Genomic DNA, 27,483 nt, shown 5'->3' with positions numbered 1-27,483 from the left:
TTATAATCATTTTGTTTGTTCATCTAACGTCCAACACATATCTGTTTCTGGAATCAAACAATCTTTGAGCAAACACGAGCCTATGGTCTGTAAATGGATTATCTGTTCTAAAAAGCGTTCATAAAAGTTGTTCACCTGCTATAACAGACTTAAGTAATTAATAAAGCGTTAATGACAGTGACAAACACTGAATGAATCTGACGAATAACTGCATCTCTCAGGAATGATTACAGAATGACTGACAGGCTGTAAGAAGCAGTGGAAATGCTATAACCAGAATGAATTTTGTCAGACATTCGTTCTGTGCAGTGAAAGAGAGAGAGACACAAACGAGTTGAACATGAGGTGAAATACAGAGGGAAAATGTACAGAACAGGCCTTGTTATCAGTCACGCTGAGAAGAACTATTGTTTGCTATCTCAGTCTGTGGGAGTTTTGTGCTTCTCGTCTGAGATCGACTGTGACGCTCTAAGTTTTACATCTGGAGAATCAAAACTAAGTCCAGAGAGCCGTTCAGTCATGCAGCAGCATGTTGGTTTACATGTCTTCTCTCTCGGTGGGTCTGGAAGAGGCTTTTACAGTGCTTGTGTGAGAAATGTCACTCCATACACAGTTGTTAGACACTGAAGTTAGACATCAGTCTAGAGTTAAAGCAGTGCTCTGTCACTGAGGGCACTTAATAAACGTGAAGGTGATATAATAAATGAGCGAATAATAGGAAACAGACACTTCCCTTATTTGCCCTGATGGGCTGAAACTGCTGACAGCGTGAAATAGGGGGAAAAAATCCTGGATTAAACATGAGTTTGCTTTCTAAAGCAACCAATTCTGCACAATTATGGAGAAAACTTTTAACTCATTAGGAAGAAAGTTCTTGGCTTTTAATTATACCATATCTTTATGAATAAATTATTGTTTTTGTTACTTCATTATTTTTGAACAATTATGTCTGTATTAATTTGTTGTTGTAAAGAATGATGATGATTTTTTTATTATTATTAAGAATAATCACATCTTTCTTACTATAAGGATAACATTTTTTTATTAATAAGAAGGATTAATCGAAAACAAGAATGAGTTACCTTTTATTATGAGTTATCTTTTATTAAATTATTGTGAATATTTTTATTTTGTACTACTACATATATATTTTCAATAAATAATACTAGTAAAGAAAATAAACAGCAGTAATAAATAATAACTTTATTAAAAACATAAAAATAATAAATATTTTATTATAAAAATATTTCTATTAATAAGAAATGTTAATGAGAAAACAAGAAAGATCCTGCCTTTTAATTAAATTAGAAGTCTAGAATTATTTTATTATTATGGATAAATGATTTTAGTGTTATTACTACATTTGTATATTCAATAAATAATACTGGTGTTATTAAGTTTTCCTTATAATAATAATAATAAATAAATAAATAAATAATTTCATTTTAAAAATATATATATATATTATTATATTAATATTATAATTAATAAAAACAACAACAACAGTAGTGGTAATAGGAGTTTTTATTTTTTTATTAACAAGACTGCCTTTTAATTTTTATAACAAGAAACCTCCAAGTCTCTTTAAGATCTGAGTTGATTCAGTGACAGCCATCAGGCCCTGAAGAGCTCTGTGTTTATCCAGTGCTGTCACACACACTCACACACACACACACACACACATGTTGGGTGAATCCGATGGTTTTCGTGAGGGTCAGGAAAGCCTGACTCACACAGATGGCCCATTCACGACGACTCTGAACGCTGAAGATGAAGTCAAACACGCAGATCTGGACTGATGGAGTCACACTGACTCACGCTCACGTCTGACTCTTTCACCAGCACTGGAAATACCTTAATAGATTTACCGAATCAACCATTAACAAAAAAAAGACTGAATGTGTCCAACGGATCATGAGAGCTCAGATCCACAAGATTCAGTATTCAAAGCTTTCTTTCCTGGAGTGCTTGAGTGTCAGTATTTAGCATTATTGATCCTGATGTGATTGTTGATGAGGTACTGGAGTCGCTGGCTGTCTGATTGTGTCCACAGGCACATTTGGCGTCTGATGATGGATGTCCTCAGGGTTTAGATGGTCAGCCATCTGAAACATGCATTATTTAATCATACATATGTCAGGACAAGCCGGCACATCAACCCAGATCAGAACATGAACCAAAGCATGAGTTTGTGCAACTCACAGCATTACAGTTAACTAAAACTAAAACTAAACATTACTTGACATAAAACAAACACTTGCAAAGTGCAAATAAAATATTTAGAATTGAAAATAAAAGTATTTCAGGTAGTTGACTCATACTAAAACTGACATTACAAAAAAAGAATAATTATAATGTCAAAACATGACAAAATTATTAAAACTTTATCTAAACTGAACATACAAAAATAAAATCTAATCCGAGCTGAAATGTTCAAAAATCAATTATTTGTGCTGTCAAACGATTAATCGCGATTAGTCGCATCCACAATAAAAGTTTTTGTTAATATATTTTTGTGTACTGTATATATTTATTATGAAAATATAAATACACACATGCATGTATATATATTTATGAAAAATGTTAAATGTGTGTTTATTTATTTAGTATACACACATATATTATGTAAACAAAAACTTTTATTTTGGATGCAATTAATCACGATTACTCATTTGACAGCACTAATATTATATATTTTAATTATATATTTAGATAAACTTAAGTTCTGCATATATTAGGGCACTAAGCAAAGCAGTGTTTTTAAAGGCCACTTTATCACGATTGTATTTGTCTGTGACATATGACATATATATGAACTCAACAGAGTCTCAGAAAATGAATGAGAGCAGTTACTCGTCTGGTTTACAGGGGGAAAAAAACACTTTATTTAATTTAATTGAACGCAGCTGCGTCCCACGAGCAGCAATACTCATTTATAATAGAGGTCAATCAAGCTGTTTGTGAACATGATAAGAAATGTTCATTTACATCCCAGCGGATCCTTTTCTCATCAGGAAACAGAGGAGATCCAGGTTCGGTCCGCATTGTTCCAGCTCTGAATGAATGTCTCATAAAACGCAAGAGACTTCTTCTGATCATCATTTATTAAAAAAAAAAGCAAAGATGTTTCGCAAAATATATGAATCATTCCACAATCAACGTTTTTGCCGTTTTTGGATGCAATTAATCATTTAAAAATGTAAAGTTTTTGTTTACATAATATATGTATGTGTACTATATATATATACATATATACATATGCATATATATTTAAGAACAATATGTCATGTTTTTAAATTAAATATATTTTTTATAATATAAAAATATAGGAATATAAATATATAAATCTAAATATTTACTGTATGTGTGTTTTTGTATGTACATAATAAATATACAGAGTACACACACATATATTTTGTAAACAAAAACTTTTATTTTGGATGTGATTAATCGTTTGACAGTGTTAGTTAAAACAAGCACATATTAGAGAGTGTAAGTGTTAGAAGATCAAGTTATAAATATAAATAAAAAGAAAACAAGCAGCTAAAATAAAAAAGAATAGAGAAAGACAGTTTTAGAGGGTCAATTTTTTTATTATCATTTATTACTTTTAGTTCTTTATTATTACTTGATATGACAAGATATGTACAGTAGTAATTTTAAATAGTACTTTTTTTTAACATTTTGGAAATGTGTGTATTATAATTATTTATGTATTGAAAGTAAATCCAGTACAGTCATTTTATCCAATCAACATTTTGTCATCATTTCCCCCGCCCCTCGTATGATTTCCTTTCTTCTGTGGAACATATGATTATTATGAAAAGAGCAGAAAAAAACTCCTGTTGTGTTGTGAGGAGGACGGAAAGGGTTGATGGAGTGAATGCTGTCTCGGCTTCTACATACCACGTTTGATTTAGCATCATGAGATGGAGAGCACGCTGACATCTGGCACCGAATCCTTCCCACACATTTCCAGCATTCTCAACTGGATGAAATTACGAGTGGGAAAACCTCAACAATCTCCAGCAGAGATTCAGATCCTACAGATACACAGCATCCAGCAACACAACGAACACATCTCCATACACTCCTACTGCATTCAAACCTGTACGCTATCCATTTAATCTAAAACCATTTTACATCTGATCAGCAGCCTCTCATTAATGACTGAATGTGAGAATTTTTTATTTTTTTTTGACATGTCATATTTCCCCAAAAAACAACATTAATGCTATATATATATATATATATATATATATATATATATATATATATATATATATATATATATATATATATATATATATACATCTTTTTTTTATTATTATTATTATTATTTTACAATTTTTTTGGAATATTATTGAATCAAATTTATGAGAAAATACACTACCAGTCAGTCAAATGTTTTTTTGTTTGTTTGTTTGTTTGTTTTTTGTTTTTTTAATGGGGCAACATTCTTGTATTACCAGAACTTTCTTGGATAAATACACTGTAAGTACACTATAAGTACATGTAAGCACACGTACTGTAAAATAAAGTGCAACCGAAGCTATTTCCAGTTTCCCTTTGTGGTCCATTCTTCTGTCATGCATAGTTGTCGAAGCAGATGAAGATGAAGCACTCTACAATAAATCCAACAACATAGGAAGTGAAAATACAAGTGATGCATTAACGAGAACGGACAAACTGACCTGAAAACACAGGAACTTACGTTCTTAGCAAATGAGGGAAATAATGACAAACACCTGAGAGGTCAAATGAATAACCATGACAACTAATTAGAGAGTGGGGAAACAGGACAAAATAAAAAAGGAACTAAAGAATACATGAAAATGAAACTAAAGTGACTAAAAGTCCATGATAAAACAACCCTTAGTGGTTCCATAGATGTTAAAGAATCTTCAAGGAACCGTCAGGAATGTCCAAGTCTTTTACAGGTCACTATATCTGTGCTTCTGAAAGTGTGTCAGTGGAAACAGATGGACTGTGTTTTTTTAGCACAGAACATATTTCTATATTTTTTTCCAGTGAAGCTTCTTCTAAAGTACTGGCATCATTTATTCCCCTTGTGTTGTAGAAACTGTCCTCGATGTCTCCTCTGGACGAGCCACTGCCCAGAGACTGGAAGTGCTACATGTCACCTCAGGGACGCAGATACTACGTCAACACCGTCAGCAACGGTAAGAGCCTCCAACCTCCACTATATCAGAGGTGATCAGGGCATCTGCACTAGTCTTGGGGTGACTCTGAGACACGTCTGGTACAGGCTGGTCTGACCGGGTCAGAGGATATCTCCACTTCTCATTGTGTCCAAACAAACAGCATTGTCCCGATCAGAGCCATTAGTTGGCACACAATGCCATGTTTACAGCCTCAGCGCTTTCTGTATGCCACTGTTAAAGTGAAGAAACGCTTTCAAAAATGGCTCTTCACACCTCTGTTACCTGCTAGAACATCTCTGGGCACTTTCTCACATTTTAAACGCGTCTATGAAGTTTTCATGCCCACGAACTGCAAGATTCACACTGTTCATACTAATGTGTTGCTAAAAGAAGCTTCTGCTGTTCATATTCAGCAGCTAACATGTGTCTCAGCACATTTCTACCCTGTTTTCAAGATCTTTTGCTTTGAATGTGTGCAAGTATATTTTCATTATTCCCCAAAAAGTTTTGTTTAAGTATTTTTCATTTTTTTCTTTTTTTCCAGATATTAATTATATTATAAATATCATGATTTTATCATGTCTTTATGCCTCCCAAAAATACCAAAATAAATTATATTACAATACTCCGCATAGAAGTCTGTGTAGGGTATGTATTAATGGAGCATATGTTAAAAAATATATATATATATTAAAATTATGAAAATACATTGTCCTAGTTAAAAATTTATTATTTATTTGTGGGGGTTTTTTTTTGTTATTTTTTATTTATTTATTTATTTTTTACTGAGTGGAAGAAAAGCTACTGCAATACTATTTAAAGGCTTAAAGATTCAAATTTAGGTACTTGACATTTAATAATGAACACATTCCTCTTTCCCGTGGTTTCTATTACATCACTTTCATTTCCATGGTAACCCGACACTCAAACATTGCCCAACTCCACCCTATAAAGTGGGCAGTAAAGACCTCGTCATTACTCGAGCTAAACTGTGAAACAGAGGGAAGGCGTGAGTTGTGAAAGCAAGAAAACAAATCAATCTTCTAACCAGCCAATTACAAATAATCCTACAAAGTCTGTGAGTAAGACAAACTGGAATCCACCGAGAGTTTCGTCACCCGTCCAGATCCAGTCCTGCCTGATTAATGATTATTAAGACGTTATTAACTTCTCTGGGTTGGTTACTCATTCACACACAGCCAGTCTCACACAAACACACAACCAGACAGCGCAGGAGTCTTTCAAGCTCCTTGGTTTGAGCTTGATTTGTAGCTCGTGTTGAAGTTCACGTGGATGAAACAGAGGGTTGTTGTGTTGTGTGATCACCATGGTAACACGTGTGTGTGTGTGTGTGGTTTCCTTCCTCTTCTTGGCTGTGGTTTGGTGAATGTGTTTTCTTCTGGGGAACACACATAAATATGAGTAACTAAACCGCTTGTTTCAGATCAACCTCACTAACCTGCAGGTGGGGAGTTCAGGAAACCCTCTGAGAGCTCAGAGATCTCTGGACTACATGAGGAAGATGCAGAAAAGATGTTAAACTGTATACAGAAATGTATATAAATGTATGCATTTCTGTTGGATTAGTATGGAAGCTTGGTTCCGCCAGATAAAAACATAAAATTCTATGTTTCTAATATTTTATATATATATATATATATAATCCAAAATGGTGAATATAAACTAAGAATTGCAAGATATAATTAATTAATTTATAATATTTATTAATTAATTAAGTCGGAGTTGTTGGCTAAAAAGTCACAATTATTATTTTTTTATTTCATGGTAGAAAAAAAACAGAACTATGAGATGTAATAAAAAGTAGAAAAAAATTCAGACTTGTGAGATATAAACTGAGTACTGTGATTAAAAATAAGAATTGCAAGACGTAAATTTAGAATTGTGAGATATAATCTTGAATTGTGATGCAAAGAGTCACGATTATCCTTTTTTCTCATGGTGGGAAAGAAATTGTGATATGTAGACATAAATGCAGAATTGTGAAAAATAATTTTGAGAGGAAAAATCAGAATTGTGAGATATTAATGCAGAATTGCGAGAAAAATGCAGATTACAAATGTAAAGATAAAATGTAATTTTTTTTATTTAGTGGCAGAAAGATAGATTAGCATTAGCGAATTTTGAAAAATACTAACAATTGTTATCAAACAGGTTTCCTGAACACTGTCATTGGTCAAGACAACTGATGGCTCCGCCCCAAACTCACACCATTGGTCGAGCTAGTGTTGTAGCTGCTGGGTGGTTTGAGATGCTGCTCAAACTCTTAAAATCACCACACCTTTCTGTGAAATCAATCCAAGAATGGATTGTATTAATCTGGTATATTTGAACATACATTAATACCATTAATGCTTTAAAAAATCACAACAAATTTCCATAGAAGCATCAGTTTCGACTTGTCCAAGAGCTGAAAAGAATGATCAACAAAATGAAATATGCAGTTTAAAGTTAAACCTCAGTTTTAGGTAAAATCGAGCAGATCAGTGTGATTACTTAGACTGAATTCAATGCCAGTAGTCAAACTCTGTGTTTGAATCTGCTGCCATGTACTAAGAAGGAATCTGTTTCCTAATCATTCGATTGAACACTCATGACTCGTGCAGTAGCTGGAGGAACAACAGAGCCAATACAGATGGTGCTAAATTAAAGATGAAGTACAGAATGCAAAACTAGGCCATTATTCATCGCCCACAGAGCTGAAGCACAACATTGGTCACAGATTGGAGGACCGTGACACAGTCCCGTTCTGGCCAGAAGATCAGTCGCTGCTGAGCACAAACTACAACAATACTGTAGACGCCGAGCCCAGTGCTGCCGTCCAAACGCTCACAGCTCGTTTGAAGTAAATAATTCGACTAATCAGCTTCTCATATGCCCGTTGCTTAGTAACCGGCTTCTCTGTTTCATAGTTCGCCAGGCTGTTTCTGAACTTCACAGTTCCATATGTATGACACATGGATTAAAATGCAAATAAATCTAATTAGATGTGAAAACTTTCAGAGCAATGCTTTATTTATGAAACTGTATATGCATGGCTAATGCAGATTATTTTCATCACATTATCATTCATTTTCACACTAAATGCTTCTGCATTTGATCTGTTCTCAGTTCATGTCATTTGAGTTGAAGTCTTTATGGGTAAATCAGAGAAATAATATTATACTTATTGTTACTTAAAGTTCAGGCTAGTTATGAACTGTATGTTTTCTTGAAAAATGTTAAGTAGCATTTGAAGGAGAAATACAATAATTATCAAATCAAATGATGTATGATTTGATTCACACAAAGAAGGCATCTGTACTTGGTCAAAACAGGTTTTCAGTAAATCTCTGTCGATGGTTTCTTAAACCATTTTTTTGGGGGAGGATTGATTTGTGTCTGTCTGTGAATGTCTGATACAGCCACTGTGAGTGCATTAAGTTATTACCAATGTGGCGTTTATTGAGCATTACCTCCCAACAGAAGAAAACAGATGATGTAATTAACAGGAAATGGCTTGATTTTGCTCTTGTTTTTCCAGAGACAACATGGGAGCGGCCATCGAGCACGCCTGGCACCCCGAAAACACCGGTGAAACACAAGAACTCTGTCCCAACAGGTGGGGAACATTTCTGTATACAGTTTATGTTCTCCAGAACATAAACCGTGTGCAGTTTAAAGTGCTGTTTTCTGATAGCCATCGTAAATAGTGGAAATGAAAAGAAGTGGATGATGCTTTCAAACTCAATGGAGAGCACTGACTGTCAGAGCTTTAGTCCAGAGGTGTTTTATCTGGATGGCCTCTGATTACAGATTTCAGTTTTATCTGTGTTTGAAACGCTGCACACTCACAGACAGTCTGCGGATATTATCAACAACAACAGCCTATTTTATTGATTTGATCGCTCTCAGATTATATTAAAGGAACAGTTAAAAATCTGCTAAAAATAAGATCACCCTCAGGTCGTCCAAGATGTAGATGAGTTTGTTTCTTCATCAGATTTGGAGAAATGTAGCATTGCATCACTTGCTCACCAATGGATGCTCTGCAGTGAATGGGTGCCATCAGAATGGGAGACCAAACATCTGATAATAACATCAAAATAATCTACAAGTAATCCACACCACTCCAGTCCAGCAAATAATGACTTGTGAAGCCAAAAGATGTGTGTTTGTAATGAAACAATTCCATCAAGACGTTTTTAACTTCAAACAGTTGCTTATGAGTCCTAAATCCACCCCATCCCCTTCCAAAAAAGGTAATCTGGTCTGAATCAGGGGAGAAATCTGAACAGATCAAATACTGTTTACAAGCCAAACCAGCTCTAAATCAATATGTGGGTGGATTTTCATGTGAGACAACAACAGGAGATGGACTGTTTTACTGGAGGAAGCGTTATTATGGATTATGTACTCGTATTTTAGCAACATTTTGAAGCTAAAAACATCTTGATGGATTTGTTTCTTACAAACAGGCAGCTATTGGCTTTACAAGACATAAACCGATGCACTGGAGTGGTGTGGATTACTTGTAGATTATTGTGATGTTTTTATCAGCTGTTTGGACTCTCATTCTGACGGCACCCATTCACTGCTGAGGATCCATTGGTGAGCAAGTGATGCAATGCTACAATTTCTCCAAATCTGTTCAGCCTGAAAATGTTAGGAAACAAAGAGAGAACCAGTGAACCAGCTTTTGTTCAGTATCAAAAGCGTCTGCCTCCTTAATAAATCTTAGTAAAACTTCAACAGAAAGGAATGTGAGATACTCACTCATCAAAGATTCACAGCTTTGCTGTCTGAACGGCTGAAGTTGATAATTCACCTCAGTATACAGACCTGCTCTCAACACCAGCCAATCAAACTCTAGTTAGATTTGCCTATCTAGAAATCGCCTTTCTAGGTCAACCGCTTCACTGTGGAAATTTACAGGAAAGATTTGAGGACAGAGTTTCAGTCTTGAATATTTGCAGCTATCGTTGATTACCAACTGGTCAAAAATGTAATCTGCAACCTTTAGACTAGCCCAGTATAGTCCTGCTGTAGCCTCTCACATTTAAGTTTGACATAGCTAACTAAATAAATAAAATAAATTAAGCATATTCAGAAAATGGCAAGTAAATGCCACAGGAAATGCACTAAAATTATCCCATTTAAGCCACTATTTCAGTCTAGAAATTTTGTTATACAATATGGCTAAAAATGACAAAAATGTCAATCTGTAACTTTTACTACTGGTAAACTAAACTTTTTTTTTTATACACAATAATGTATACACTTTTTATATAAAGTGAAATATTTTTTGTGTTTTAATGCTTTTGATTTAATAAGTACATTTTTTTCAAGTGATATTGACAGCATTTGAGTTTGACTAGAAAGTTGAATTAAAAATTAGAATGCAAAGCCAAAAGTTCTTGGTAGTCGTAGTTTGTCTCTTTTTTGTTTTATATCTAGAGCATAGTTTTGAACTTTTTGACCTTGAAACATTCTTCACATCCAGGTTTAAGTTCATTTCAAGACTGTCACTGTGCTCTCAGACTTTTAGACCCCATTGTAGATCACTGTACTTCAACGCTTGTCCAAAATCTTTTCTTCCTCTATCCATCCACAAATCAGCTAATGGAGAATCTACTGTCCCTCCTCCGTCCTGAGCTCTGTTTAGTACTCTTGATTTGATTTGCACCGGCTATCAGCATTTTACAATGTCTAACAGCACATCTAAATGATAGATTGACAGGATAATCGCGTCCACCAGAGATCCAGCATGTGGACGACACACCACTGAGCAAATGACATTATGAGCCAGCTGAAGAGAAATGAGTGTCATTGACATGGACTGAGGGAGGAAACAGTAGACATGTTCAGGATGAGCACATCTCTGCAGAAAGCCTGTCTCATCATTCTTCCTAAACAAGTGACCAACTGGAAAATGAGGAGCATTTTAATGTATTTCCTTCCTATGATGGATGACTGTAATAAAGTCACACAATTAACGGTTAAATCAATAGTTCAAATAAACATTTTCTGAAAATGTGCTCACCCTCAGGCCAACTGAGATGTAGATGAGTTTGTTTCTTCATCAGATGTAGTATTCCATTATTTGTTCAACAATGGATGCTCTGCAGTGAATGGGTGCCGTCAGAATGAGAGTCCGAACAGCTGATAAAAATATCACAATAATCCACAGCACTCCAGTCCATCAGTTAATGTCTGGAGAAGACAAAAGCTGAAACAAATCCATTACAATGTTTTTAACTATAATATGAGTCTGTAATCCATAATAACGCTTCCTCCGCTGGTCTGAATCAGGAGAGAAATCTGCACAGATCAAGCACCGTTTGCAGCCCAAAACCGCTCTAAACAAATATGTGGCTGGATTTTGAAGAGAGGAAGCGCTATCATGGATTATATCACTGGTATTTTAGTTAAAAACATCTTAATAATGGATTTGTTTTTTTGCAGACATGCAGCTTTTGTTTTCTCGAGACATTAACTGATGGACTGGAGTGCTGTGGATTATTGTAATTTTTTTTTTATCAACTGTTTGGACTCTCATTCTGACGGCACCCATTCACTGCAGAGCATCCATTGAGCAAGTGATGCAACGCTACATTTCTCCAAATCTGATGAAGAAACAAACTCATCTACATCTTGAACGGCCTGAGAGTATGGACGTTTTCAGATTTTTATTTTTGGGTGAACTATTGTTTAAATTGTCTCTTAGATGTATTCTAACTAAGTGTTGATAACTAGCATTGTGCTTTAGGAATAATGAGCTTGAGCGAGGGCTTTTTGCTCTGACATTTGAAATGACCCTCCCTTGATAAAGCAGAATGGAGCAGTTTGTTATCGCACACAGACCATCAGAATCAGAGCAGGCTCTTTTGTTCTACAAATATAGTTAGGCTATTTATAATTAGAGAGAGTGAAGGAGGTGCGATAACACGTCTGGAAGGTTGAGGATATTGTGTCTCAGTGAGAAAGGAATCACCTTCTTCTCGAGTTGTTTGTTCTCTGACTTGTCCTTGGCTATTAGAGGGGTAGTTTACACAAAAACCGAGTCTGAGTAGTCTGAAAGACTCTTATGAGCTGATTCTTTTTAGCGAATCAAAAACATTTACAACCAGTGTAGTCAGATTCCTTAAAGAATGACTCTTATGAGCTGATTATTTTTAGCGAATCAGAAACATACACAACCAGTGTAGTCAGATTCCTTAAAGAATGACTCTCATGAACTGATTCTTTTTAGCGAATCAAAAACATACACAACCAGTGTAGTCAGATTCCTTAAAGAATGACTCTCATGAACTGATTCTTTTTAGCGAATCAAAAACATACACAACCAGTGTAGTCAGATTCCTTAAAGAATGAGTCTCATGAACTGATTCTTTTTAGCGAATCAAAAACATACACAACCAGTGTAGTCAGATTCCTTAAAGAATGACTCTCATGAACTGATTCTTTTTAGCGAATCAAAAACATACACAACCAGTGTAGTCAGATTCCTTAAAGAATGACTCTCATGAACTGATTCTTTTTAGCGAATCAAAAACATACACAACCAGTGTAGTCAGATTCCTTAAAGAATGAGTCTCATGAACTGATTCTTTTTAGCGAATCAAAAACATACACAACCAGTGTAGTCAGATTCCTTAAAGAATGAGTCTCATGAACTGATTCTTTTTAGCGAATCAAAAACATACACAACCAGTGTAGTCAGATTCCTTAAAGAATGAGTCTCATGAACTGATTCTTTTTAGCGAATCAAAAACATACACAACCAGTGTAGTCAGATTCCTTAAAGAATGAGTCTCATGAACTTATTCTTTTTAGCGAATCAAAAACATACACAACCAGTGTAGTCAGATTCCTTAAAGAATGACTCTTATGAGCTGATTATTTTTAGCGAATCAAAAACATACACAACCAGTGTAGTAAGATTCCTTAAAGAATGACTCTCATGAACTGATTCTTTTTAGCGAATCAAAAACATAGACAACCAGTGTAGTCAGATTCCTTAAAGAATGACTCTCATGAACTGATTATTTTTAGCGAATCAAAAACATACACAACCAGTGTAGTCAGATTCCTTAAAGAATGACTCTCATGAACTGATTCTTTTTAGCGAATCAAAAACATACACAACCAGTGTAGTAAGATTCCTTAAAGAATGACTCTCATGAACTGATTCTTTTTAGCGAATCAAAAACATAGACAACCAGTGTAGTCAGATTCCTTAAAGAATGACTCTCATGAACTGATTATTTTTAGCGAATCAAAAACATACACAACCAGTGTAGTCAGATTCCTTAAAGAATGACTCTCATGAACTGATTCTTTTTAGCGAATCAAAAACATACACAACCAGTGTAGTCAGATTCCTTAAAGAATGACTCTCATGAGCTGATTCTTTTTAGAGATTCCAAAACATGAAATGGCTTTTATCAGTGAGCCATATGGGTGAAAGAAGAGTGAATTCTTGTTTTAAGGCAGTGTCATCTGGAAAGCCGATTTGGTGCAGCGTGTTTTGTGACAAACCCTGTATAAATTCAATTCACAAATGAAGACTCGCATTGATTCTGTACACAATAGCAGTGCATGTTGTTCATTACACACTGTTCCGTGTCTTTGTTACATGACCTTGCGAGAGGAAAAGATGTTGATCTGTCCTGGCTCTAAATCAAACTCATCTCAGTGTTTTCTTTCTCTCCAGTGAATGGATTTCATGGTAATGGCAGCCCGTTGCATCAGACTGAACCATCGCATGTAGTGATGCGAAAGACCAGCACAGATCAACAGGTACGGCTGATCTCTCTCACATGGAACAGTTCTCTTTTATTCATTTAGCAGATTCCTCTGGACTACAAATCTGATTTCATTCCAGATGTTATTTTTGTATGTCTCGCCATCTGCATCACTGGCATTAAAACAATAAACTGATAGAGATTTATTCAAGCTGAGACTCTTTGAGCTAGTTACATTTTTTTTTTTTTTTTTTTTGCATATCAGTTTATTGATGATTGAACATATTGGAGGGATTATAAAGCAGTTTCTCAATATGCCAAAATCTAATATTATCCCAAAAGGTGAGAGTGCTTGTCAGGAAGAAACTGAACTTGATTTATCACTGAAAAATCTGTGTCTTTTTGAGGTGATTTGTAGCAATCAAATGAAATATCATTGATCAGATATGACTATTTTACTTTGCTTTTGTTCAGCAAGGTGACAAACAAAAAAATCAAAAGTGACAATAAAAACATTTATAATGTTATGGAAGATTTTAGTTCAAATAACTAAAAAAAAAATTTTTTAATCTTTCTATTCATCAGACCATCCCAAAAAAATAATTTCATCAATGTTTCCACAAAAATAGTTCTTAAATGATTTCTGAAGGATCATATGACACTAGAAGATTGAAGTAATAATGCTGAAAATTCAGCTTTGATCGCAGAAATAGCCTAAATTACATTTTAACATATATTCACATAAAAACAGCTATTTTAAAATGTAATATTTCATATTACTGCTTCTACTGTATTTTTGGATCAAATAAACACAGACGTGGTAAAGCAGAAGAGACATCTTTTAAAAAACATTATTCCAAATGTTTTTCTCAGCACTTATTCTTATTACAGTGTTTTATGAATATTTTTCCCCAAGTCAATCTGTCATTGCTAAGGTTGGGTGCTCCATGGGTTGGTCAGGCGTTTTCTTCCCGTTTAAGTGGGCGTTTTTGGCCAGAATCAGCTGTAATGTGCTTATGCTGTTCATTAAAGGTCTGGCTTTACAAGACTAACTATTAGTAAGCCATCCGTAGGCTGATTCTCCTGATTCTCTCAAAACATTGCATCCCGACACAGCAACATCAGCTCAACCAATCTTGTGAATTCGGGGGTGGAACTATGTCAAGCCAACCAATAGAACACAAGGGAGTGTATTCAGAAAAACGTTTTGCAGTGGCACAATATCACCTTCAATGAGCATTTACTGAAGGTGCGGCAGATGTCACCTATGAAACCCGTTTTTCTTTTCTCTCTCCCTCCTGATGAGCTCAGGGTGGAGATGACATCTCTCTCACACACACACACACACATCGCAGCATCACGATGATGTCTGACGCTCAGTTTTGTGTCTTCTGTCAGAGTCCTGGCTCGACTTCACCCAGCAGGAAGCAGGAGTGTGAATCCACAGTAACTGTGAGTACGACAGCTAAACAAACACACGCCGAAGACTGACACACAAACTGATCTCAGATGCTTAAACTGCATGACAACAAAACACATTCAAGAAAACAACACACTCAAACGGACAATGTTTATTTTCCCAAAGCGTGTTTCTGGTTGTATCGTGGACACATCTTTGGTGCATGCTTTTATAATGAAAACAAAATGTTATCTTAAAGCAATTGGTTCTAACTTGCTCTGCCTCTGACATCACGTAAGCCGTTAGATCATCTTTACCAATAGACAGATTATTTTTAGGCCAGCGGTTGCCAAACTGTTCAGTACCAAGGACCCAAACATATGATTATTCCCTTTCCAATTTTCATTTATAAATAAATGCCCCAAGAACTCTGTGTGAAAAATATAAGGAGGCAGCAAAATCAAATGTTTCCAAAAGAATAAATAATCGGTCAATGGTCAAATGGTCAAGTGAAACCTGTTACCTGAATATATTCAGCAGCTGATTTTACAATGGTTTTCCATTTGAATATAATGATTTGTAGACTAATCATGAACCGTGTTCACACTTGACTCAAGTTCATCAATCACAGCTTTTATAAAAACACATTATTACAGTCTGTCTCTCTACTTCACCCAGTAATGATCTCATGTGAGTATGATTGATTGGCTCGTTAGTCACATTAAAAAAATATTTTAAAATAGTTATGATTTACATCATGATGATATATAACACTTGTTCTTTGTTCTTTTACCTATTATTTTCAACTTGCAAATGTAACTGAGTAAAAGTAGAAGTATTGGGTTTTAACAGGCCTCAAGTAAAGTACAGATCTGGGTTGCAAATCTGCGAAAGTGCAACTACATTGGCATTCCTCTGACTCAGGAGTGATGATCATAGTTGCATCTGTGTTGTGCAACACAAACAGATCAGAAATGCACACCTGTGATGCATTACAGATCAATAATGAAACCGCATCCAGCAGGATACAAGAGATGTCAGTAAGCAAATGCAATGCATTTGACTTAGAAAAGGAATATCAGTAGCTTTGATAAGCACATTATTCATGTACATTTCTGAAACAACGTTAAACTACAAGACACATTTAGCCTCATTTGATCTGTTACTACTACTGATGGTCTTCTTAACTTGATTGATTTGCATAGAGCGACCACAAGATGCAGCAATATTGCAATGCAGTCTCACAGGAGCTGCTATAAATAAATGTGGAGAACTGGTTCTTCACTGAACAATCTGTAAGGGATTTGACTAGTATTATCCTGACTGTCAGACATGAGTCACTGTCTGAAGCCTTATCAGAGAAACAAAGAGCTGTTCATAAGAGTTATCAGGACTTTCAACGACTTAATGTAACAGTATGAAAAATGAGAAGAGAAATTGTGAAATTGCTTAATTTCAGTATGGTTACAGAGTATCTATGGGATTCCCATAAATCTGCTATCATTAGGGCTGATGCAAGCCAAAAGAACAGCTAATGAAACAGAATCATCACACAAAAACAGACTTTCCTGAATGCAGAGGGGAATATTTTCTACAGTTTTTAGGCTCTTCACTAAACAGCAATCATTTAATAATCTATCAATTAAAGTGACTGCATGCAATGGAAATAAAGTTATAAATGTTCAAGGGTAATGTTTTATCCATTGACTCATTATAATCGACTACACAGAACAAGCAACACAAATCAGTGTGTAACTGCTAGTAGAGAAAGATGATACTAGCAGATGTCTTTCTCTCTCTTTCTGTCATTTTCTCATTCTGAGCGTAGTGTAAATAATGAAAGAGGAATGATAGAGGAATTACTTTAAAGCCCTAAGGTTTTTAGAGTAGCCGAATGTTCATGTGCTCAGAAAGCTGATGTCTTCCTTTAAACACCCACTGCCATCTTCCTTTCACATTACTGGGATGTTTGCTGACATGGAGATCAGATAGTTCCCATCATGCCGACAATGACGCAGACTCTGACCGGTTTCGATTCATTAGTCCAGTGTGCCGCACTTGATTATCTTCATCAGAGCCGATGCAAACGCGTGTGGAGGCTCGTTCTCCTCCTCCATCTCTCCTTATATTATCCAGCTTTAGTACAACGGCATAATAAGCCTCTGAAAATCTCAGGAGGATCAGTGTGTGGATCCGGAGGATCTTATGATCATTGTGCAACCAGTCAATGCACACGCTTGTTCTGTTTATCCAGAAAAATCCAGTTGCAGACAAACCAGAAGTGAGACAACAGTTGCAATATGAGGCCAGTTCTGTGCTAATTCCTCATTTGCTGTGATGCAGATTCAAACATTAGGCAACATGGGGAGTGTTGTGAGCTCATTCAAACCGAAGGCAATTTCCTTTTTCCACCAACTCAGACTCAGCATCATACTTTGCTCTCGACAGCAGCGTCAGACCTCAGAAACGTCCACGCAAGTCGTTCTGCATCTAAACAGTTGGGCCAATATCATTGTTTAACAAAGGACGAGCAGTGAGTTTAAATTAACAATAGGACTCCAGGATATATTTTCTCAATGCAATGATGCTTAGTTGAAGGCCTGCATTATGTGTGATAAAAATGTTTTGCATAAACAAACAAATAATCTGAAGCCCATAAACTGTGTAGACCTTCATGAGCATCAATTATTAGATTGTCAGTAGGCTTTGCATACTAACAGGGGGTGTTACAGCCACAGTCCTTCTGTTTTCTCTGTTTAAAGTGCATAAACAGCTGCTGGAGCTCCTCACTGAGCTGTAATTGGTCAACAGCTGCTGCTTCTCGAGTGTGTTTACAGTACAGGACAGATCATCGCACACCGAGCTCATGCATTAACATTACTAGCTGCTTTGACTTGGCACTTAAGAATAATTTTACACATAAAAAAAGAATAGTTATTTTAAAAAGTTTGAAAAGACGCACACTTGAGATGAAGACTACAGTCATATCAGCGGTTCACGAAAAACCTGTATTTATCGTACATATGAGGAAAGAATGTTGACATCATGTAACCAGATACCTTAGACACAAAATAAATTAAGAAAGTTTGACAAATATGCGTGCAGATAGTATTTGTATCATTCCCAATGATTCAGTTCAGTCAATGATTCAATGACTCACTCATAAAGACACTAACCTGTTGCGTTTCTGAATGAAGCAGTGTTTAGAACGAATCCATTTAAATAAATGATTCGATGACTCACCTGTAAAGCCACTCACCCATTTCTTTCCTTAATGAATCAGTGTTTTGAACAAATCAGCTCAAATGAACCATTCAATGACTAACTCATAAAGTGAGTGATTTGTTCCTAAATGAATCAGTGTTTAAAATGAATCTATTTTAATAAATGATTCAATAACTTACTCATAAAGCAACTCATCTGATTCGTTCCTGAATGAATCAGTGTTTAGAACGAATCCATTTAAATAAATGATTCGATGAGTTACTCATAAAGCAACTCACCTGGATCGTTCCTAAATAAATCAGTATTATCAACGAATCAGTGATTCGGTGATTCACTCATAAAGTCTGAATGAATCAGTGTTTTTGAACAAATCGCTTGAATTAGTGATTCACTGACTCATTTTTCGCCACCTATTGGTTTAGAACTATAACTGCAGAAAGAGTGGCTGTAAAATCTCCCCCACAAACTGGTGAAGTGATTCAGTTTAAACATTACATTAACTAGGATGAATCCAGGTTAAAATTGGGACACTTTTTGCGATTTTTCACAATTATCCTGGACGCATTAACCCTAACTGTTGTTCAATTTTCATTTGAGGATGGATGATTGAACATGCTCTCCTAAAGCTTTACGTACAGTTTTGTGAGTTGCTCTGTATTGAGGGTTGGAATTGTTTGTCAGTTTCTCGTTCTGTTCTTCACGTCCTGCTGCGAGCTGATGTCTCTGGACGATTTCTTTCCCTCTGTAGATCAACTGCGTGACGTTTCCTCTTCCACTGCACATGTCTGAAAAGCAGCTGCTCAAACCAGACGAGTGGAGCTACTGTGATTATTTTTGGGTAAGCAAGAACGTCTCCAACCACTGACAAACCATAAAGATGTGTGCACATAGTTTAGAAAAGCCTCACAAACAGTGCCAATGACATGCTTTGCAATCCTTTTATACTGTTTAACAGCATGAATTTCATCAAACGTCTGTAGTAGTCTGCTTTGGCTTGTAGTTTTGAATGGAGAAGATCCCACCGAATCCTTGTTCTGCCACTTTATCACGCTCCCGTGCTCATGAATCTGCCTTGTGTTTTGTCTGTGGATCCAGGCGGACAGAAAGGACCCGCAGGGAAGCGCCAACATCTCAGGATTCGAGGTTCTGCTGCAAAAACAGCTGAAGGGAAGGCAGATGCAGAAAGAGATGGCCGAGTTTGTGCGGGAGAGGTAAAAGTTTATCATCCAGACTGAGAGCAGAAGACAGAAAGACAATATTCACTCAAAAATAAAAAAAATAAAAGTTAAATAAATAGTTCCCATTACAAGTAAAAAATCTGAAATTGTATTTTCTTGAAAACCTATCTTTTATTTAGACTTTCTTTCTTTTTTGCTCTGTAAAGGATACAATTTTCAGGAAAGAAAGTGGATACAAATTGTGCAATCATAATTCAATATTCATTCATTCATATATGTATAAATCAAGTTATTTATTTAGTTTCAGTGGTACCAAACAAACATCTACAATATTTTTTTCTCTATAATAACTGTAGTACGTATAGTGTTTTGGCAAAAAAATACACATTTTTTTATGTATGACAGTTGTAGTTTTATTGAATCAAATTTCGGCCTACAAACAAAATGTTTAAAATAATAAATAAATCCACAATTGTGACAATATGAAGTCACAGTTACGAGAAACAAAGTCACAGTTGTGAAATATAAAATCATAATTGTGACATTTAAAGTTACGTCACAATACGAAGTCTCAACTTCAAGGCATAAATTCATAATCCTGTTTTCTGAAGTAGAACGAAACGGCTAATTATAGTTTCTGAATGTCTGCTTTATTTAATAGCACAATAGTTGTTCCAGAAAGCATCGTTACGCTGATCTAAACATGACAGTGTGTGTGGTCACTAAGGTCTTACAACAAATACAAATACGCTCATGGTTATCATTGCATTATCTATGTTGGTGAAATTGTGTAATATCTTGATATAGGAGCTGTTGCATTATTTCTGTTGCCTAGACTAAAAACATAAAAACACAACAACACAGCACAAACAACTTCCTGTAGCTCATTTCCTGTATTTCATAAATAGTGTTAGAAAGAGTGCTTGATTCTTTCTTGCCGTGAACTTAAGATCTGCTCTCAAACGTAAGTTTTTAACATAATTCTTCTTCGGTTATGTTTGCGCTGAGATTTGGGTAGAATGAGCTACATCAGGAGTTCTCATGAAGTGTGTTTGTCCCTGAGGAGAGAGAGAAACATTTGAGTCTGGGAAGGAAACGACCTTAGTGTGTGAAAGTCAGAACGGACATCTGCGCTCAGTCTCTTCACATGTGCTGCTCTCTGTCATTCCAGCACAACTTTAATTCCTTTATTTGTTTGGACAGGATCAAGATTGAGGAGGAATACGCCAAGAACCTGTCGAAGCTCTCGCAGATCCCGCTAGCGGCGCAGGAGGAAGGGTACGTCACCTAGCCTTTGGAGGAAAACAATGGCAGACGTGAAGGAATACACCCTCTTTCTCCTTACAAACTCAGAATCTCATGCAGTGACCTTCAGACAAATATTCTGATTTATAAACTGACTGCAGTCATGGCTGAATGGACTGTGACTGACAATGTGAAACCCCTTCAGTTGTGTTCTTAAAGAAATGGTTCCCCCAAAAATGAAAATGAGCTCCCCCTCAGGTCGTCCAAGATGTAGATGAGTTTGTTTCTTCATCAGATTTGGAGAAATGTAGCGTTGCATCACTTGCTCATCAATGGATGCTCTGCGGTGAATGGGTGCCGTCAGAATGGGAGACCAAACAGCTGATAAAAACATCACAGTAATCCACAGCACTCCAGTCCATCAGTTAACATCTGGAGAAGATAAAAGCTGTGTGTTTCTAAGAAACTAATCCAGCTTTAAGACATTTTTTAACTAAAATAGGTTTCACTCCTGATTCAGACCAAATGACTTCACTAGAGGAGGCGTTATTATGAATTATGGACTGATATTTTACCCAGAAGCACTGGTTTGAAGTTAAAAACATCTTAATTCTGCATTTGTTTCTTAAAAAACACACCGTTTTTGTCTTCTAAAGACATTGGACAGGATGGATTATTGTGATGTTATTATCAGCTGTTTGGACTCTTGTTCTGACGGCACCCATTCACTGCAGAGCATCCATTGATGAGACACTACATTTCTCCAAATCTGATGAAGAAACAAACTCCTCTCCATCTCAAGGTGTCCGGAGGGTGAGCATGTTTTCAACAGTGTTCATGTTAGGGTAAACTATCTCCATCACACAGTGTCACACATCATCACTATCAAGTGTGCATGTTTTCTTGTAAATCCCCATCAGCTGCTGTACTCTTTTATTGTTTGGTATCAGCACAACTGCCAGTGATTTTTTTCAGCACCACGTCAGTCTGGTAGAGAAGACTAATTGTTTCATATACAATGTGAAGCATGTCAGCGAGCGCCGCCCACCGTCCCACAGACAGACGGCACAATCCCGCCATTCTTCTGACTCTCGGCCCCCGCTGAGTCGTCGCTTGTACTGACCATTGTTTTTTTTGTCCAGCTCCTGCGTATGCGCTCACAACCTCTTGTCTATTCCTAAATTCACGGCTTGTGTTGCTGCCATGCAGAAATCATTGTTGCAGTATTGCAGGTCGTGACCTTATGGCTTTGCATTTTGCCATTGTATGACTGGCCTCTGGAGGTGATCATGTGCCATTAGTGTGTATGCTGCACATACATTATGAACACTACTGTTCAAAGATTTGGGGTCTAATTAAAAATAAATAATGCTTTTCTGCATCAAGTATGCATTAAGTTGATCAAAAGTGCCAGGAAAGACGTTTACAATATTACAAATTATTAATATCTGTCCTTTGGAAATTTTTATTCATCTGTGAATCCTGAAAAGTAAAATGTATCACAGTTTCCACAAAAAAATATTGATAATAATCAGAAATGTTTGTTGAGCAGCAATCAGCATATTAGAATTTTTTTTTTTTTTTTTTAAGAATCATGTGACACTGAAGACTGGAGGAATGATGCTGAAAATACAGCTGTGCATCACAGAAATAAATTACATTTGACTATATATTCACATAGAAAACTGTTATTTTAAATTGCAATAATATTTCAAAATTGTTACCATATTTTTGATCAATGAATGCAGGAAAAAAAAAATATTATAAAGATATATGTTCAATGAAAAAGTCAAAATATTGAAAAATATATTTATGTATAACAGCTAAATCCCCAGCTCTCAGTAAACAGAAGCAGGGTTCAAACCAGAGGAGAAATGAATCATCAGATGTATTTTTATGGATTCATACAGAATTATCTTCCCTTACCGACAGCGAGAAAGAAAGGGATTGATATTGAGCCTTGTGGATTTGACACAGCTAAAGTTTAGATTGTTAAATTCCTCCCTCGTCTTTTATTGAAAGTGCTCCTTTGAATCAGTGCGTCAGTCCGAAAGAAAAGGTCTCAGAACGGCTCAGTCGAAACATCCCAAATATCTCAGGAATGAGGCGGTCGAGTCTGATCCGCTCAACATTCAAAACTCATGACTGCAGCTTCACAACCAAACATAGAGAAGAGGAGGAAAAGAGCAAGAAGAGTTATAAAAAATTATATATATATATATATATATTTTATGCTATATTTAATATAAAGTGTACTATTAAATTTTATAAAAAAATATATTTGTTACATATATTATTTTTTTATTAATTAATATATATATAAATATACAATTTTACTTTTAATGTATATTTTATTATGTTTATATTTCATGAAATATATTGTCGTTTGTCGTCTTCTCTCAGCACGCTTGGAGAAGCTTGGGCTCAGCTGAAGAAAAGCCTGGCAGATGAAGCAGAAGTTCATCTCAAGTTCTCCTCCAAGGTGAGATGTTGCAACAGAAAGCTGCAGGACTGTATTTAGAGCCTGTAGGATTCATGTCTAAATGCACAGCTGGTCTGGAGGAATGTGCTCTCTGAAGAATATGAGAGCAGAGGTTACACACACACTGTCAGTATTACTCTACATATACACGGATATGCATTTCTGCAACACTGAAGCAATACATATTTTTTTACGTTTGGCTTTAGTTTCTTGCAGCTTTCTAAAATAAAATACTCTGTCTGTCTCTGATGTGCTTTAGCTTCAGAGTGAAGTGGAAAAGCCTCTGCTGATATTCCGGGAAAACTTCAAGAAGGACATGAAGAAGTTCGACCATCACATGGCGGATCTCAGGAAGCAGCTGGCCAGCCGAAACGCCGGCGTGGAGAAGGTACTGGCTGCAAAACATGATTCATCTCATGTGTCATGAATACATGGCCATATTTAAGTCTTCATATTTAGCATCTTCTAAAGTTACAGGGATTTTTCTCATGCATTATTAAAAGTCCAGCATATTTTCTGAAGAACTGGACCATTTTTCGTCTCTGGAGCCCACTGGGTTTCTATATATAATCTCATGTCCTTCAATCCAGTGACCTTCTCATAGAGCATTACTGATCTGGCCAACAGGAACAAAACAATTTAAAGGGACAGCACACTCTAAACAAATGATCATTATTTATACAATTCACACAGCAGACGCCTTTAACAAACTGAGAACTCTTGATACATTCAGCAGCATCTGGATCTCAACATGCAACAGCAGATGCTTCTGAACACCCAAAACACATCATGCTCATCTCATCGCGTCTCTCATATTCTCATGTTCTTCATCAGGCACGGAAAGCGCTTGCAGATCGGCAGAAGGATCTGGAGTTAAAGACCCAGCAGCTGGAGATCAAACTGAGCAGTAAGATCGAGGAGGACATCAAGAAAGCGCGCAGGAAATCCACGCTCGCCGGTCAGTGCAGCTTCAGCATCCTAAGCATCCATGGCTATACAGGCCTTAGACATGACACATGTGTGACATCCTCTGAGAGCAATCCTGAGCAATTAGCAAACACCAAAAGAGATGTGCAGAGTTAAAGATACTCCATAGACATGTCAATCCATCAAGATTATTCACACAAAAAATTACAAATGCAAAATTGCCATTATGATAACTGGATGCCTCCAAATTAAGCATGCAATGTCATAATGCGGTAGTGAGTTGAGAAGTTTATCCTGAATTAATGGCTAACGATTCACATACTATTTTAGAAATAATAGGCAAAAGTGTTTTATTGTGAACACAAACCTATTTTCTATGAGTTTAATAAACAGCAAACCTGGAGGAATGTTTGTGTTTGCTGACATCTAGTGTTACATTATGGTTATTAAAGAGGAATTTGAAAGTAGGGTTTGGGTTTCATTTTTGGGTTTCCATAGAAACATAGACATCAACAGTCATGTTTCTTATATATATATATAGTGTATTTTAATTAGAATAAACAGCAGAACATCCTTTGTTATCCTCTCATGAATCAGACACATCTATTTGTGGCATATTAGAGAAATATTGTATATTATATAAAATATTAACTAGGAGTTGATGAACGGAGAAAAGGGTGCAGAGTGTTGAAACATTTCAGAGTGATTGTATATATTTAAGCAATTTTTCAGTTGTATGAAAATACTGATATAAATGCAATACTCTTATTTACAAATGTGGATCAGTACAGCAAAAATAAATGTAAGCTAACATCCATGTGGCAGAAATAAAATATAAAATAAATAAAATCAGAAACAGATGGCACGGAGCTGAATCATAAGCCCATTTGTTCAGGTCTTCTGTTTCTCTTAATTCTGCACATCTCATAAAAAAATAAATGTTCATCAGTTCAACAAAAAAATCTGTGGAAACTCTGGATTGAAACAAAAAAGTAATACACTTTACATTTACAGTATTCAAGTATCCTACATGTGCCTTACCAGGTGTAATAATAAGAGTTGAGCTGGTGTGTGTCTGTGCTTCTGCTTCTGACAAACAGGGAAGCTTATTAGCCCATGCTGTTCATTTTAAATGTAAAGCATGAGTAATAGCATATATATATATATATACACATCTGTCCGCTGGTTTTGACACGGTGAACCACCAGATCCTCCTGTTAATCCTTTTGGCAAAAGGCATCTCAGGAATTGCACCCCAGTGGTTTGAGTCTTATCTCTCAGCTAGGTTCTTCAAGGTATCTTGGAAAGGTGAGGTGTCCAAGTCCCAGGGCTCAGTTCTTGGACCACTTCTCTTCTCTGTCTACATGGCATCATTAGGTTCTGTCTTTCAGAAACATGGCTTTTCATACCACTGCTATGCTGATGACACTCAACTCTACCTCTCATTCCATCCTGATGACCCGACGGTAGCTACTCGCATCTCAGCTTGTCTAACTGACATTTCTTGCCGTATGAAGGACCATCACCTTCAACTCAACCTTGCCAAGACAGAACTGCTTGTGATTCCAGCAAACCCATCGTTTCATCACAATTTCACCATCAAGTTAGGCACATCAACCATAACTCCTTTAAAAACAGCTAGAAGCCTTGGAGTTATGATTGATGATCAGCTGACTTTCTCAGACCATATTGCTAAAACTGTCTGATCCTGCAGATTTGCTTTATTCAACATCAAGAAGATTCAACATTTGGTACATGCTGCACAACTTCTTGTTCAAGCTCTTGTTCTGTCCAGGCTGGACTATTGCGATGCTCTCTTGGCAGGTCTTCCAGACAATTCTATCAAACCTTTACAATTAATCCAGAACACAGCAGCAAGATTAATTTTTAATGAGCCGAAAAGAATACACGTCACACCTGTTTATCAATTTGCTCTGGCTTCCAGTAGCTGCTCGTATAAAATTCAAGGCATTGATGTTTGCCTACAAAACTACCACTGGCTTTGCATTTGCATAAATTCCCCTTTAACTGAATTCATTACTTTAGACTTATGTGCCTCTAGAAGCTTGCGTTCTGCAAGTGAACGTCGCTTGATTGTTCATCCCAAAGAAGCACAAAGTCACTTTTACGGACTTTTTCCTTAGCCATCTTCAAAAATCAGCTTAAAACACATCTCTTCCATCTTTATTTGACCCTCTAACTCTAGCACTCTCTACTCTAATTCTATTCTTAAAAAAAAAACAAAAAAACAAATAGGCCTCTAACACTAACTTGCTCTATTCTTTTCATATTCTATATTTATTTTGTATTTATTATATGATTTAAAAGCCCTTGCTATGTTGTCTGCGTTTAAGCTAACTGAGACGTGTTATAGCACTTGTATATCATTGCTCTTTTGTTGATTTTGATCGCTTCCATTGTACTCATTTGTAAGTTGCGTGAATAAATAAATAAATTTAATTAAATAAATGTATGCATTTAGCAGACGCTTTTATCCAAAGCGACTTACAGTGCCTTCAGGCTATCAATTTTTACCTATCATGAATAAAACCATCTGCTAAATGACTAAATGTACATATAAATAGACACGATGATGTATGAGTCCCACATGTGTAACTCAGGCTCTGTATCTTCAGGTGATGATCTGATGCGATGTGTTGATCTCTACAATCAGTCCCAGTCCAAGTGGTTTGAGGAGATGGTGACCAGCAGTCTGGTGAGAGATTGACCGTGCTTTCACAGACACCAGTTCTTCAGATAATGCCACTTCTGACTGCTTAATATAGTCAAATGATAGCTTGCAATGACGGGTTTTAGTTATTTTTTTCAATGGATCTTGGAATTGAATAACACTAGTTACCTACTGTCAGTTGAACTTGGACTTACGAAAATAATTTGATTTGATTTCAAATAAAGCTTCACATTTAGGTTTTCCCACGTAACACCCCTATACCAATGTGTGCACGCACACACACACCCTTTTGTAATTCATGCCAAGTAAAGTTTTGCAGATTTAAACATCTTTAATAATTGTATGGTCGCACTTCACGTTACATCTGTTAAACATTAGTTAAACACATTAGTTAACATGATAATGGTAACTCAACATTTACTAAAC

At 36.1% G+C, this 27,483-nt stretch overlaps 1 protein-coding gene across 1 annotated transcript in view; it reads left to right on the top strand.

Moving 5' to 3' along the window:
- Positions 1-27,483, top strand: part of LOC132121946 (growth arrest-specific protein 7) — a 31,404-nt gene that overhangs the window by 3,227 nt on the left and 694 nt on the right. The window contains exons 2-12 of the mRNA XM_059531704.1: positions 5,081-5,183; positions 8,707-8,784; positions 13,879-13,964; positions 15,308-15,361; positions 19,282-19,371; positions 19,629-19,744; positions 20,915-20,989; positions 23,360-23,438; positions 23,698-23,826; positions 24,273-24,396; positions 27,002-27,081. Coding sequence (XP_059387687.1) covers positions 5,081-5,183; positions 8,707-8,784; positions 13,879-13,964; positions 15,308-15,361; positions 19,282-19,371; positions 19,629-19,744; positions 20,915-20,989; positions 23,360-23,438; positions 23,698-23,826; positions 24,273-24,396; positions 27,002-27,081 — 1,014 coding nt within the window. The remainder of the gene's footprint in view (positions 1-5,080; positions 5,184-8,706; positions 8,785-13,878; positions 13,965-15,307; positions 15,362-19,281; positions 19,372-19,628; positions 19,745-20,914; positions 20,990-23,359; positions 23,439-23,697; positions 23,827-24,272; positions 24,397-27,001; positions 27,082-27,483) is intronic.

Source organism: Carassius carassius, chromosome 40 (assembly GCF_963082965.1).
Source record: "Carassius carassius chromosome 40, fCarCar2.1, whole genome shotgun sequence".
Classification (NCBI taxonomy): Eukaryota; Metazoa; Chordata; class Actinopteri; order Cypriniformes; family Cyprinidae; genus Carassius; species Carassius carassius.
Note: the sequence above shows the minus strand (reverse complement) of the source record. Positions and strands in the feature narration are given on the sequence as shown.